This window comes from Fulmarus glacialis, unplaced genomic scaffold (genome assembly GCF_000690835.1).
Source record: "Fulmarus glacialis isolate BGI_N327 unplaced genomic scaffold, ASM69083v1 scaffold32041, whole genome shotgun sequence".
Lineage (NCBI taxonomy): Eukaryota > Metazoa > Chordata > Aves > Procellariiformes > Procellariidae > Fulmarus > Fulmarus glacialis.
In genome coordinates this window covers 440-16,695 of record NW_009193938.1, presented here as the reverse complement: position 1 = coordinate 16,695, position 16,256 = coordinate 440, and the positions used below count along the sequence as shown (strand labels likewise).

At 37.5% G+C, this 16,256-nt stretch overlaps 1 protein-coding gene across 1 annotated transcript in view; it reads right to left on the bottom strand.

The window, feature by feature from the left end:
• The window catches only part of SETX (senataxin), a 29,004-nt gene extending 13,718 nt beyond the window's left edge, over nt 1–15,286 (bottom strand). Inside the window, exons 1-10 of the mRNA XM_009587614.1 lie at nt 15,107–15,286; nt 13,529–13,739; nt 13,232–13,341; nt 11,048–11,267; nt 10,629–10,748; nt 9,421–9,592; nt 7,773–7,863; nt 2,353–6,930; nt 1,394–1,493; nt 691–867 (exon numbers count right to left, since the gene is read on the bottom strand). Of these exons, the coding sequence (XP_009585909.1) occupies nt 691–867; nt 1,394–1,493; nt 2,353–6,930; nt 7,773–7,863; nt 9,421–9,592; nt 10,629–10,748; nt 11,048–11,267; nt 13,232–13,341; nt 13,529–13,739; nt 15,107–15,286 (5,959 nt within the window). The remainder of the gene's footprint in view (nt 1–690; nt 868–1,393; nt 1,494–2,352; nt 6,931–7,772; nt 7,864–9,420; nt 9,593–10,628; nt 10,749–11,047; nt 11,268–13,231; nt 13,342–13,528; nt 13,740–15,106) is intronic.
• Between the last annotated feature and the right edge of the window lie 970 nt (nt 15,287–16,256).

Below are 16,256 nucleotides of genomic sequence, written 5' to 3'. Positions count from 1 at the left end.
GTTTGTTCTCCTTTTGTCATATTTAAAGGGGGGGGGGGGGGGGTGAGAAAACAAAAAACAAATTCACACAAGTTGTTAATTCAAAGAATATCTAAATAGTTAACTGAAAGATATTCAAACAGGTAACTCAAAGAATTCACCAGAACCAGGTGCTGCCTTCTATTAGGGAGCCAACAAATAATTCTTGCAAAAAACGCAAGCGTCCCCCACAACCCACCCGCTGCCCCAAAAAAAAAAAAAAAAAAAAAACAACCCTAACCCAGTGCTCTGTAAAACAACTCAGATCACTGTTTTAATCAGGCGGTGCTAATCTTCATACTTGGTAATCCTGGTAATTCACAACTTCAGTTCCAGGAGATAGTGAAAATTTTAGTCAGTGAGACCACTTCATATCTCGCAGCAATGCGCTCCTAAAGATGTATGCAGAGCACTTACTCATCATCAGTTTCTGTTCTTACACAGAGTATTAACATCTGTATTGAAGGAAGTCCCTAGAAAAATGCATGGAAAGCAGGTCTTGCAGCTTCAATTCCTGGCTTTTTACGAAGCTTCCAGCATGGATCAGACACGCTACAGTGGAAAAACAATCCCATTTCCTCTGGTATATTACAACTATCAACAGCCATCTACGAAGAAGCATTTTACGGTACCAAGAATCATCCCATTTTTATTTCAACCCCATTTACTTACTAGTTAAATAGCCAGATGCATGAGAAAATCGTGTCACAAGACCAACGTGATTCACTATCTGGTTCTCCATCTCACTTTCTTCCCTAAAGGTGTCTTTTTGCTTTTGGACCACCAAAAAGATTAAGTCATCCTCCTTTGGATGAAGCTGCCTTGCCAAATCACTTTCTCGAAAATGAGCTACCCAAAATACATTTTAAAATTAGAACATTAAAAGGAAAATGGTTACAATTACTTTCTCATAATAGAAGTACTATCATTAACATATTGCGTATACTTCAGTAATACCTATCTGTTAACATTTAAAGCTATTAAGAACTATAGCAAAAGACTATGAAGAGTTTTAACTCCATCCTACATTCTTAAGACTGAACATAGCATAAAAACAGTATAGCATAGTATAAAAATATAGCAAGTCAAGGAATATTTTATTTACCAAAAGAAGCTGAAACAAAATCCCAAATGAGTAAGATGGAAAGTATTCCAACAGCAATCAAATAACTTTTTGTACTGAACACTTAAGGCACAAATTCCCTGCAAAATACGTATTTCTGTTATGTGCATTCTGTAAAATAGCAAATTCAAGATCCTTTCTGTATTTAAAGCAAATAAAAAACATTTCTACCTATAAGTGCTAGCTCATTATAAGGCAACGTCTACTTGAAAATTAGACGAGGGTTTTATAAAAAACAACCATACCTCTTACCTGTAAAATCTGCTGTATTCAAGTCAGCACAGAAGTTCTGTAAATAGAAGTAGTAACTCCTCTCTCTTACTCTCTGGTTTTCTATCCACTCTTGTGCCAGCTGCATGTTGGAAAGTAAAAGCTACATAAAAATACTTTGAAGGGTTTAGTGTATCAGAAGAATAGCTTATAATGACTCAAAGGGCAAGCATACTAAGCAGAAATAAGAGAAAGCTAACAGACTGTCAAGTACAAGACATCGAAGAGTCTTACCCATTTCTTTTTTTAATATATGAATACACATTACATATAAACACACACAGGGCAAACAAAAGCACTTCCTCCCCACCCACCCCCCATTTAACATGCTTGCTTACAAAGCTCTTCAAAACAAATGTGGGTTCCCCCGACTGCATTTTTGCCTTAAAATACCAGTATTATCCTGGTATTGACTTCATTTTCTACCTTATTTCTATGGGAGAAGTGGGGCAGTGACTGAACTTGAAAGCATACAGACTTCAACTGAAGGAACACTGTGTTTTCTCACTATTAAACTAAAGCTGTTTGGACAAAAATACTTCTCAGATTAACCTACCCTCTCACTAAGTTCTCAACACAAATCAGAACATTACGTTCTTATCCTCTTTTTACAGACACTGTCATTGAAAGACCTCAGTTTCTTAAATAAAACTTTCTGGTTTAAGTTTTACATGCTATAAAGAGAAAGCACCTCCTTTTTCCCTCCTTTTGCATGCTATTGTGGATGCGCGCCCAAAAAAAAAGGCTTCATTGAGGTGAGTAACACTGACAGTCCCCAATATTAAACGTTAACTGTCTAGATTATTTCCCCCAAATCATTCCTCTATTCAGATCTGTATCTGAACATTTTCAGAAGACAAAGAGAAGGCATAAAACATTTTTTCATCTCCTGGTAAAATTTACTAGAGCTGATGAAAACAAAGAGGCAGATAGCTACTTACTGTTTCAAAGGCATTTAGCATCATCAAGGGGAAAAATGTATTAAAATAGTCATTGTATCGCTGAAATTGGACAGGAACAGAGGCTGCTATAGACTGCAGTAGACTACTTGGAGGTCCAAACTGGCTGGAGTTTGCAAACATTTCGTAAGTCCACTTTAGGACTTCATTAACAAAAATACTATGATCATGCTGCTGCACACCAAGAAAGACAGAATAACATGCTTCTTGGCCAGGCCTTCTGGAAATATTTGAAGCATTGTCGTTCTGTCTATTTTGTGACTGAAGAATGTTATTAGAAATACAGGGTTGAAGTACATTACTGAAACTTGGAGACTTGCATGTTTGATTTCCTACTGGTACAGCCTTCACATTTGGTGGCCTGACCACCGACGGTTTCGCTGCATTCACTTTGCTTTTTGAAGCTGGCAGCTGCTTTTTAACATCTTCGAGATCCTTGCTGAAGGCTGCGTTCCGTGAAGAACTTGCTGAGCTAAAAATTTTGGTAGTGGAAGGCTTTCTTGTTTTAGAAGGTGGCAGGAGAGAAGGTTTGGCAAACAAGTGATCTGCTTCTGAGCTGGTGGCTGAATGCTTAGTACAGTACTCTCCTGGTTTTTCCACTTTTTCCATACAGTCTTTGTACTTACATTTCACAATAGCCGAGGATTCATTCTGTTGAACACTTTCAGCAGTATCCATTTCCTCTGTTTTTTTACTAGCTATAGTAGTACCTTGAATACTTTCCTCCTCGGAACATAATTCCATATCCACAGGATCTGACTGAGTTAAAAACAGGTCATCGTCATCTTCAGTGTTTTCATCTGGTTTACACCCATTTTCTTTTGGAGTTGTCTTCTCACATTCAGGCTGGACAACAGAACCTTTTCCTGAAGGTTCTTCTTTATCATCTCCAACAAGTGCAGCAGAAGAGAGACTTGAATCCATAGGTACAGGAGAAACCATCATACTGTCATCCTCTGATTTTCTGTTTGAGTCTGAAGAACTAGGCATTTTAGAGACACATGTCTCCTCCACAGATAGGCTTTCAAATTCTCTCTCTGTGGCAGAGGGACAAACAGTCTCTTCCCTTTTTTTCTCTCTTCGGTTTTCAACAGATCCTTCAACAGATGCCAGATCAAAACTTGTAGGCTTTTGTTTCATAGATTTTGCATCCACTTTGCTAACTTTGTTTCTACTATCAGAACTTCCTGCAAGATTTTTCACTCTGACGCTTTTTTTGGGCCTTGTCTGCCTTAAAAACTGACGGTCTTGGCAGGCTAGCATTTTTTTATTATGTTTTATAGACAAACTCTGAGGAGCAATTAGTTTAATCTTCTGTTTCGGTGCCAGTCCAACTCTCCCTGCAGCTTTACCATAGCTGCGCAATTGCGCTAGACTCTCTAAAGAGCGCTGGGATAATTCAAATGCTTTGCGCGGTGCCTTCTTCAGACCAAGTTTTTCTACAGTTGATGCTGGTGCAGGACACTGCCGAACTTTCCTTGGAGGAACCACAGCAGGCATTGACCTGCCAGGTTGAGAATTTTTTGATGTACTTTGAAGTAATTTTTTATTTTGTGCTGTTTTAAGAACAGGAGGTTTTTTAGGACTTCTTTGAATAGTTCCTGCTACCTTAGATTTTGCTGTATTCTTCCGTGGGCTCGCGCTATTTTTCTTAAGGGCCAACTTTGAAGCTAATGAGATGTTAGATGTAGATGCTCTGGGTTCAGTCAATTTTGAGTCCAGGGTGAAGTCTTTAGCAACAGTACCTTTTTCTGCAAAATTCTCCAGTTGATCTTTTGCATTTTCCTTACTAATAGATTCTTGCAATGCTGAATTAGTTACTTCTTTTGTATTATCAGCTTCTTTCTGATGAGAAATATTTTCTATCTGCTTTTCTATAAAGTTTGCTTCTTCTTCCATGGTATCTTCACTTACGTAATCCACATCATATCCCCATTCATTTGTGTGATCGTTCAGTAAGCCATCTGAATCACTACTATCAACCAATCTTGAAACATGATCTTGTTTATACTCTTGAGTTGCTTCTGTACTATACGCTTGCGTATCTTGCCATACCGAAAAGACATCAACTTCTGTTTCAAATTCAAAGTACTGAGACTCACAGTCTTCCAGTGACAAGGGAGAGCTTGGCTTCTTTGATTCTATTTTGATATCACCATCAGAATTACCGCTAGAAGTTGAAGGCTGCTTTTCAGGACACACATTTTCATTCTTTTTTTTTATTTCCTCCTTGTCAGCCACGCCTTTTTCTTCATCAGAAGAGTCTGAAATTACAATGACTTGATTGTCAAGGCAATTTGCATCACAGGGAGACTTGGTACTTTGGCCATTATTGGAAGATCTTACAGCACCTTTCACTTTCCTTTTAATATCACATATATTATGATGTACTGAGCTTTCTTGGCTTGAGTCAAAGGGAAAATTGACACTTTTGGCATACGCAGCTAAAGATAATTTACTGAGTTCTCTATCAACCTGGGAGTCTGTTAAAGTATTATCTCCAGAAACCGTCTTCACAAAATCCTCCTTTTTCTTCCCCACTGAATTGTTTTCTCTCTTGAAATATTTTGAAAACTTGAACAACCTGTCACTTGATTCACTCTTCATTGACAGTGGTCTGATCTGACAAGCAGCATTGGATATATCCCTCTTGTTTTCAGAGCTAGAGGGAACATGATGATTTGCTGAAGTTTTATCCATACAAAGTGTCTTTGAAATTTGACCTTTACAGTCATATTTAACCAAGTCATTTAAATTAAGCTGTTCCTGGTCTGAAGTTTGCATGTCAGTATCTTTCTTAGACTTCAACAATGAACTTGATTTTTCTTCAGTGGATACTTTTTTCAGTAAGGTGTCACTAATCCCTGAAAGCAAAATACTGTCATCTTCATTTTCCTGTTTACCGGGTTCATTTTTAGAGGAGCTAGAGCAATCTAGTGGTGTTTCTTTTGATACCTGTTTAGCGGGGACCAGTCTGGATTGAAAAGCACTATTGACACTTTTCTCTTGTGTACTTCCACAACTCCTTGAAGATGGAGTATCAAGAGAGATTTCATTTTCACACACAGTATTCGCTCCCTGATGTTTATGACAATCTTTGCTTGTACACAGATAGCCAGTGCAAAACTTAGGTTGCTCTACCTCTGCTTTTGAAGCACTTGTTACTAAACTGCAGTTTTTCAAGTTGCGTGGCTTCACTGGCTGTGATAGCTTTGAGGGCCATTCAGTTTTCTGTAGCTTGTTTTTCAAATTTGTAAGTCTATGCACATCTACTTTAAACTTTGAAGAAGAACTGGGAGACATACTGCTTTCCTTTACATCCGAGCTGTAAACATGTTCTGGAGAACCAATACGAGTTTGAGCAGCCAGACGTATTGGTGTCATGGGTCCTGCTTCACATTCGGTTTCCAGCTCTTCGCCTCTTCTGAAATCTGAAGACTGGGCATTTGGATTAAAGCACTGATTATCCGTATCGCATCTTCCTGCCACAAGATCATTGTTCCTATTTTCCTGAACTTTCCCACATACTTTTGTTGCCAAAGAGTTCTGTGGGCAGACATATTCCTGAGTTGCCAAGTCATTAGGTTCCTTTTTAATATTCATCAAGAGGCCTTCTGTGGATGTCCAAGATCTTGAACTTTTAGATGCATCTCTACATTCCTCTTCCCAGGCACTCTTTCTTCTAGGGAAAGGGCTCTCTTGATGATCTTCATCTTTGCCTTCCTTCGATACGACAGCAAATGGTGAACAAAGGTCATCTCTGCCATGTACACTCATCTTGCATCCATCACCACGTGCACTCTTCTCTTGCTTTATAGAAACGGTAGGCAAAGTTGTAGAGTTTGCATTGCTTCCTACAGGCACAGGGGTATTCAATGCTCTGTCCTTCATACTTCTTATAACTTGCTTTAAACACGTCTGTAATTCCTGGGTTTCCTGGATGTTCAGCTGCCAACCTAAAGAGAGATTTCCTCGCAGAAGAAAATTGAGTTTGTCTAGGTATTGCTTGCAAAGAGCATGCTGCCCAATTTGATAGCCTTCTCTAAGAAGGCTGCGTATCAACTGTACACAGGCGTGCTGCACAGAGTTAGAAGCTTGTAAAGATACTGCTGATGAACCTCTCACAGAGTGTCCAGATGCTTTTTCAGTGCACCGTGTAAATGCTATAGCTGGAAGCTTAGCACATCTCACCACTGCTTCTACCCATTCTCGGGAGCTAATCCATAGCAAATGCAGGCATTTTTTATTTCTGTGTAGTTCAATAATGGACACCAAGATCAGGAGAAAAAATTCTGAGATTTTGTCACACTGCTGGATTCTTTCATTGATAATATCTTTGATTTCCGAGCAGAGGTAGTGAATGACCTCTACTATATATGCTACACCCAAGTCCTTGAGATCCATAAGCGACTGAACAAAAGGGATAAACCACAGAAACGTGCTGTGATGGACACGCATATCTCTGCCAATATCAGACTGAAGCACATTAGCCAGTTTTTGCATATCTTCATACATGTTGGGGCAGTAGTCTGGACAAATGGCAGTCTTCCATCCAGTATCCTGAAAAATAAATTCACCACACATCATCCTCATTATGCACATTTGCACAGTTCAGTCTGCCAGGTTTTCTTCTAGCTATAAAGGTTACTTTTTCTCAAATATATGTTGATTAAATCATGGCATCTTGTATATCCTAATATAAGTCAAAACCTAAATTAAAAAAATGCAAAACGTAAAGATCAAGCTAACACAGGTATAAGGAACTCACTACCTAAAATGTAACCTATGAAATAAGTGTACTTCCTTCAAAAAAATCATTGTGAAACCCTCCAAAGGTGGTGTTATGCTGACATAATTTAACCTCAGATAATCAAATACACATTTAAAGTCTTTAAAAGACATTTCATAAATGCAACGCATCAAGAGAACACACTCACAAATGTTTCTTCTGCTTTATAACAAGAAAAAAATGGTGCCATTTTGGAGCACAGTCTAACATTTGAAAGTACATCAATGCATACCTCATTACTCCATACTCAATATATTAGTTTCGAATACTGAGAACAAAAAGCAAAATACAAGAACTCAATCAGCAACTTTTCTTTGAAATTGAATTCAGAGTTTTCATTGAGGTACCAATGTTTGTTTCCGTCTTGCCTAATTCACAAACACATTCTTCTTTCCTCTTACAGCCTGAAAGTACCAGGTAAACAAGAAGTGACCAGACTGGCTGCTATTTAAGGCACACAAAAGTGACATATATTATTTAATATCTTTTTCTTTACAACATTACTAGTAGAAACAGAGTCTCTTCCCCTCCGTATTTTATAGATGGTTTAAACTGACAGTGTAATTCAGTGATCAGAGTTCGAAGAACAGGGAAATAAAGTATTTTTTAATACCTTTTGAGGCTTTTCTGTGTTATAATTATACACAATCTGACTGCAAGTAACCATGTCATCATTGTAGTCTGACTCCGGTTCAGATTTTGTCCTAAAAAGAAATACAAATCATTACAGACTCCACACAACTAACTTAATCTATAAGAAAGCCAACTGGCCAAGACACAGATTTCACTTTTCAGATACTGACCATGTGACTATTGGAACTTCTCAGTGATAAAACATACCTATGAGAAGATACCATATTTAAAATTTTAGAGCTTGTTCTATCCTGCTCGTAAGAGGCAGGGGAAGCAACCGCCTCAGGAAAAAGGGCTTTCTACTCAGTCATGGATTTGACTACCTAGAACAAACACCCAGAAGAATTCCATTTTCTTCGAATTTTCTATGCATAAATACATAATACAGCTTAATCATGGCTACTCATAAACTTTGTATGCACCTATTCGAACACAACACTCAAAGAGCTTGTTTAACTGACGAAAATCTCCTTTAATATACCTTCCTCAGCTATAACATTCCATATATATATATCCGTAGCTATCTATAACATCATAGACTGTGTGTGTATAAAAATACTGAACATTTAAGACATTATCACTTAAAGTTGATTAAAAATGTATCACAGGAAAACAGTAAACAACTGGTATGGTTATCCAAGTACTAGTTTCCACCAACTTTTTAAAATTAGACACAGTTTCAGTTTTCAAAAATAGGATGTGTTCCTAAAGTCCTGGGACCTGGCTTCTTATAAAAATCCTTAAAAGGGACAGCATGCCAAAAGATGGAGTTCAAGTTTACGTAACAGAATTCTATTCTCATAGAAGCTGTTTCTAGACTTCCTAGCAGTGTACTAATCAACCACTTCTGCACTGAACAAGCACTTTACCTAATTAACTTTCTGGTCAATACTGACAATATTGTCACTCAGAAGTGATTCAAAAACTCCATTTTATCTTAGGATATAAGTATATTAAGACAAAACCTTTAAAAGACTACCTGATGCCTGCTATGTGTTTTAAAGCATTTCCTTTCAGCTGTTCACTATGTTATGCAAGCTATTAAAGGCCAGTTCCACGACTCTCACTTTATTACCTTCCCTGAGAGGAATACATTCAGAAAAGGAATAAAACTTTTTTAAGACCATACAGTACCATTAAGTAAATCTAATCTTGAGAAATATTTAAGACTTAACATGAGCTGAAAGCAAACTCAAATCAGTTGTCACCTGGAACTACAATAAAATCTAAAACTATGTCATCCACTGAAAACTCTGGAATTCCCATAATTTTACCAAGAGTTTCAGACATGGCAATCTTCCTTAAACTTAAGTGCAAGTTGGTTATAGCACTAAATAAGCACTGAACAGTTAGCAGCCCTCCTGATTCAGGAAAAAATCCTGAAAAGTGTAACAGACATCATAGTAGTCAAAAAGAAGTGAGCTTGTATTTTTTGGAAGAACCTCACAATTTTAGGGGACCTACTTCATCTTTCATTGCTTGAAGTTGGCAACATACGATTTTTTTTACTTGCCATCTCCCTCCCCCAACGCAAGTTAAGGCAGCACTGACAAGAAAACCAAGACCAAGCTACTACACTACCTGGTATTAAAATCGTAAAACTGTTCTAGTCTCTTAATAAAACTGACCTCTTAAAGCTACTGCGTATATTTTTTATTTCATTGTTGTAGCTCACACTGTTGATAATGGTTTGAAAGGCTTGGACAGGATCAATAAGCTGACCCCATACTTTAGATCCGAGCTGATCCAAAATAACCATGAAACAATGCAGCGCTGGCCAGAAGGGGTCAGTAGAATCATCTGAAACATAACAGTAATATTGGGGACAGTTGAAATGCAAAAGTCCTGTACATTCTTAGACTAAGCTGAAGTTGAAAGTAGTTGGTTTTCATTGATTTTTCTTAAGTACTAATATAAAGATACGTATTCTAGTAAGTTGCAACTATACTTTTTAACCCGGAAAAAGGATGAAAAAAGTCAACCTCACTTATCTGTACAGACAGACACTGCTCCTTATGCAGCCTTAAATCAACAGGAACTTGGATAACTATTACTAACATTTCCCAACTCTATGAAACGGATTCTTCCACACTGATTTTTTCAGTGCTGTTCTAAGAAGTGGGTACAACTTACATGGCTATGACAATTTATACTTCAAATTTAAGCTAGAAGCAATTGGTTTTCCTTCAAGTGTGTTCTTCCTTCTTCATATAAGAGAATACCATATCCTCAATAAACATACTAAGTTTATAAAAATCTAGTCATTTAAGAGGCAGCCCTGGTCTTGAGCTCATGTGCCATTCCCAGGCTATGTCATGGCATGTAGCCTACAAGAATGGCCCAAGGGCTACTAGTCTAAATTGTAAGTCTAAATTCCCAGCTGCAGAAGAGGTTCCCTCAAACACATGGATGGAAGAGTCAAATTTTAAGCAAATTGTGGCAATTCAGAAGAAGGTGTTTCTTTATTTCAAGACTCAAAATTCAAACTTCATGCCACAGCGAAATGTGCATTCCCATACTCCCATGTACGTTAAATGAAAACAATATGGTAGAAATTACAGACTTGTCCTCTCAAAACCTCTAAGCTAGCCTTATGCAAAGCACTGCACTGCCATCCCTTCTCCACTTTAAGCGTTTGTTTGAATGTCATTTTTCAGTAGTTGTCAGCATTGCCCAAATATTGTGCAATATTGGCCATCTTCCAGAAGATAAATAAGCCTCAGTTAAAATCACCTCAGCATTACAGTACTAAGAATTTACTCAATTAAACAAGGAAGTTTGATAAAGATGAAAAATAGGCTATGAACTGTCTTAATCTCAGTTCAAAATTAGTTACCAGCTGCTTCTTTCTCCATGGTGTGAAGTATAGACTGCATGAAATCATTTTGTTTGTCTGGGCCCAGTAACAAGGAGTCCATAGCTTGTTCTTCCAGCACTGTCAGCAACATACAGATCCCTACAAAAAAAAAAGTAACCTGTCCGTATATTTGCAAAAATTTGTTGTAATTTTCACCAAATCAACGATCATTTTCCAAATGCCATTACCAGCTTAACACTTGACTAAAGAGATTAGCAGCAATATGAAACTAACTAAACACTAACTCACCACTGCAGTTGTGGAACCTTCAACTTTCCTATCTGACATGCCCCAAAATAAACAGCACCTATGAAATAGTAGAGCTCTGACTTGAAAGAAGTGCTTACAAGATGAGAGAGACTACACGTACAAATTCATTTCTGATCATAAATGCTCACCTAGCCAATAGTTCTTGTAGTTGGCAGTATCATACAAATGAGATGGCAGAAGGATGAGTCTACCCTTTTCAAACATTGAAGAGATGTAAATATCTGGACTCTCAAAAAGCCCCAACTCAATAACTTTAAAAAGGCAAGTCAGCACTTCCTGTAAGTCATAGTAATCATCCCTGTCAACCTTCCCCAAGTTCCTTGCTGTCAGGATGGCCCATCGACGAATCTAAGGATTAAAGCAAAAAAATTATATATCAATAAAAAGAACAAATAAATCACAATGCTGTAAGATTAGGAATCACTGCTACTACAAGTGGGACAAATTTTTACTAAAGTAAGGCCTCATAATTGCAAGTAAGAGTGAGTCTTTTTCCAAAATAACCTTAGAAACAGGCTTACTGTACCTATGAGAAGATGTTGGTAACAAAGAAGTTAAAATTCAGGGTAATATATACAAATAAAACTCCTTGGGATTCATGTGACAAAGGGATAGCATTTGGTTTTGTTCTTACTTTACACTGTTTAAACGTAATTGACCAATATTTACCACTTAGATAATCGTATACTGTAACAACAGATGCTAAGTTGTGCTGTCAGCACTGGACGCTTGTCATTTCTTGCCTTAGTGGAATCATTCTCTGACCTACTGAGAAAACTTTAGAGTTTCAGCAAGTGTGAAGTACAATACTATCAAATCTTTTACTGTTTCTTAGGACAACTTGAAATTTTGTACTCCACATTGGTGTTTAAGTAAGCCATTCTTGGAAACGGTACAGCCACAACCTGCCCACCAGCCGCAGCGAATGTAACCTGACTCTCCAAAGCTGCATCAAATGAGATGGGAAAACAATGGTATGAACTCACACTCTCCTGATACAAACAAATAGCCCACTTGAGTTACAATTCAATACTCCTTTGAGAGTTACACATCCAAATTCTCTTGACACAGATAAACACACCACACAGGGACTTTTCTCAGATCATGCAAAGAAAGCACTCAATCTCCCTTTGGTATTAACATGGCGCATGAAACCGGGATTCACTATCCAACAGGCCCTCCCAATTGTAGCAGAGTGCATGTCCCCAAGTTTTCTGTACTATCGCTATTTTCTAGTACTCTTCCCTATTACTGATACCAGTTTCACTTCTAGGATGTGTACGTGTAGTTTCAAGGAACAGCCTTCTAGCAGGATAATACATCATTTTCAAAACAATGCAGAAAAGTAGGTACTCAGACAACGTCTGGACCGCTTTGAGAACCTCCGGTCTTTTTTGTAATCTCTCAAATCCTTTTAAACAGCAAAAACAAAAACAAACAAAAAAAAAAAGTGTTGGTAACAACTGCAATTGCAAAGCCTTTCAACCTAGACACTTCCAGTATTCCACAATTTCTCTTTTTGTTACTTTCCTAAGAGATTGGATTCAAAAATGGAGCAGTCTCTGCTCTGTACACTAGCATGAATGATACTAAGATCAGTTCACAGTTCTAAATATCATAAAGAATGGAGCTCTCCTGTTTACACTTTCAAATGAACTTTTGATCTCTGACTGTTCAGTATTAAAATATCCCACATGGATTCAGACACAGGCAAAAAAAAAAAAAACTTGCAGGGTTTTGAGTTTTCCCACCACAGAATACACAAATCCATTAAAATACAATATTGCCTCCTTGTGATGACAAAATTCAGTTACAATCAAAGGGCATTTCAGAGGAAGTACACTGCTGAGCATCTCTTCTTGCAAGTAACTACACTATTCTCACTTTTTCAATTTTTAAGGTTCAGAATATTACTAAAATGTGAAAGCTTCTAGGGATAGAGAAAGAACAGGGAAGGAGAAGGGTATTAATACACTAAATTAAAAACCCCGGCCCACTTGAGAAGAATTCCATTTGTGACTATAGGGCGTAAATTTACAGTTTGGTTGAACATCTGTAACTTCTGCTGACTGAATGCAAACAGTAAAGCGATTCTAGAAGTTACTGCAAAAGAAGAGTCTTCTCTCCTTCAGCAAGAGTAACGATATTCCTACTGAAATCTCATTTATAATACACTGTTAAAGAAAAATACAAAAAAATCAAACACTTAAAATTCTGAACGCTACTGTTTTCATATTCTTGTCATGAAAAATAAGAATCTGTTCTGATGCTATTTAAAACTAAGTTTTAGTGGAACAGAAAAAGTAGCTTACCACCTCATTCGGGTGTACCAAAAAGAGATAAATTCCTGGATATTTCTCAAAGACCTGAAAGGAGCTGTGACTTTGTTCCATTCTACAGAGCACTTCTACACACAGCTCACCTGAAAGGACAAACACAGTTATAGTAAGGACTAATTTATATGCTCACAAAACAAACTATTTAGTGTCAAAATAAATATTATATATACACATACCCTGATACTTTGTTTTAACTACTATTTGTTATTTGCAGCCCCTTCAGTAGAAACAATACCATTCCCTTCTAACTGTACACTCTAAGATACGTACTGACTTTCTCATGCAGCAGCAGATATGGATATTTCAGTACTTCTAGGAGGGGCACTCGCAGGTTATTCTCAAAATCCGGGCCCACATAACCAGACAGCTGTGTCTCTCCATTATCATCCACTATAAACAACTCATCATCTTCTCCAGCTTCTTGTTGCATGGATTTCTCAATGTGGGCAACAAGACGGGAGGTTTCCAACTCCCACAAGACCTATTCAGTGGGGAAAAACAACTCATCAAAGTGCATTTGTGAAGAAAGCCATTAAGGACATTTATTATCACATGCAGAAACCTTAACGAGACTTTCAAAATTCACAATTTCATTTTGAAAAATTTCTTTCCAAGCGTGGTGTGAAACAATAAAGTTTTGACATGGCATTCAGATTGTGCAAATCAAAAAACTCTCACTTCAGAGTTAAGATTATGAAGTAATTTTTTAAAAAGTGGCATTCAAAACAGAAGCATTTTTATAATTCTGTTAAATATTCATAAGGCATTTCAATAATTATTTCAGGCCATAGGTTAGTCACAAAACTTTGTTCCACTGGCCAATATAAAGAAGTGCACGATAGAGAAAATGATCATGTTTAGGAAGATGGGAAAAGCAATTTTAAAATCCTGCCTTCTCACATATTTTGCAATGCGTTAGTGGAAGGGAGTGAATGTAAACAACGCAAACAGACCAATCAACTTGCTGAATATTTGTAGGGGATTCGGCTCACATAACATTACTCATCTAAAGTAACTGCTCCAAACCTCCATTAGAAACCAAGGTTATTTCCTACAGTTAATAGACACAGAAAGAAACCTTCAGCAGTTGAGTCACTCCACTTATTTCCAATCTATACTCAGATGGGATGGCCCTCCAGAGAAATCTAGCTGACTAATTTAAAGAGCAACCTTTTAGACATCTGTATTATGATCAACTAGCTACAAATATTCACTTTACATACATGTACACATAAGAAAAAGTAAGTTTTCCAAAATACAAAATTGGATACTAATGAGGGAGAATTATAAAAGGCTTATAATAAAATGAAGAGTTTTTTAACTTTTTTGATTATTTTTAATTGCACAATCTCACAGGCTTGCAAGATCAGATCTCTGAAATTCAAGCATAGTAGAAAACTACAAATGAGAAATGAAAGCAAACAAAAAGGAACAACCCCAAAGCTGAACAGAAGCCAGAGGAAGGAAGAAAATATATTAAAGAAATAGAGCTCTTAGTTTGTTTGGCAGGTGTTCTTTTTTTCAGATGTCAAATCATCACAGCATGAATAAAGTTCAAGCTATAATGTCTAGTCAGCAACTTCCCACTACTGATTTAGTTCTTGCTAATTTGAATACATGCAAAACAAGAGGGTCCCCTTGTTTTACGATCGGCTCTTTACAACTCAATATAAAAAAAGCAGACAGTTAAAAAGCAACGTACCCTATTCCCGAACACCAATAAAACACAACCCCTGCACAAAACTCCCCCCTACACTGAGGCTGGACCACCGAAGCCTCTTCTGAAGTTTTCCTTCAGTTCTGAGTCCTCCTGCTCAGGAATGGGCAGGAGCCAAGTCTCTTAATTACCTCATGCAACCTTGGCAATTTTTCCCTTGCTTTGTGGTATTCAACCACACACTCCAGGCAGTAACAGAGATCATCATTGGATCCTTCAAGATCTTCCGGGGACAACCATTTAGAAGCATAGCTCTTCAGGAACTCAGTGGTATCAGAACCACTAGGTGTACACCATCGACATGTGCTCATTCTTTGGATGGAAAGAAGAAGGAATTAACAGAAGTCCAAAGACTGAAAGTGGCAAAGTATTTCCTTTCAGCCACAACAGTACCTAATTTTCAAGTGTGATGAGTTTCAGGATGCATGTAACTCATGAGCAGCATACATGCATACGTTCTTGGATGTTCTTATATCATATAGGTGCATGCAATTAAACAAACAAATACAGATTAAAGCATTAAATGAACATTACAGAAAAACGCCTGCTGAATGGTAAACATTAAAAGTAAAGCAGTGAAAAGAAGTCAAATTACATAATTTGCAAACTACGAAACAACATGTGAAAATTCACTTTACATACACAAAAAACCCTTGTCCACACTTAACACACACTTTCCAGAACTACAGCGCTAAAGTTCATTACATTGTTTTACTGGCATCTGTGGAATCTAGGTCTAATGAGTACAAAATTTAATTAGCTTTTTTCTTAATCTCCTGCTAAAATTTATAGGTCAAGAAATCCCTGTTGTCAAAAGCAAAGGATATTTACGCAGAACTTTCCTGTCTTCGTTATTATTATAGTTAGAAAGCATCATTAAATTCTCACCACAGATTGCTTCCTCTAAAAACAGAAGTTCTTCACTAAGCAGCAATACAGTCATCTCAGATCCTACCAGTCTGAAAAACTCAACAGAATACTGGAAAAGCATGAACACTCGAACTAACTATATAAAAGGAATGACGGTAATTGCAAGGAATGCAAAAGAGAAATCTAGAGAAAGCAAAACCATACACTTCCTCACACATACTGGGAAAAAAACAACTGTGGTATTTACCTTTGGAAAAGAAAGCTATTTGCTGTGCAGGCGTGCCAGGTCACATGGTGGTAAAGAGAAGAACCCTGCCCTGCAGCTAGGGAGGGGGCTGATACCCTCAGCCATACATCACCTCGAGCACAGCACAGCAGTTATCTTCAATAACCCATCCCCTGGTAACCGAG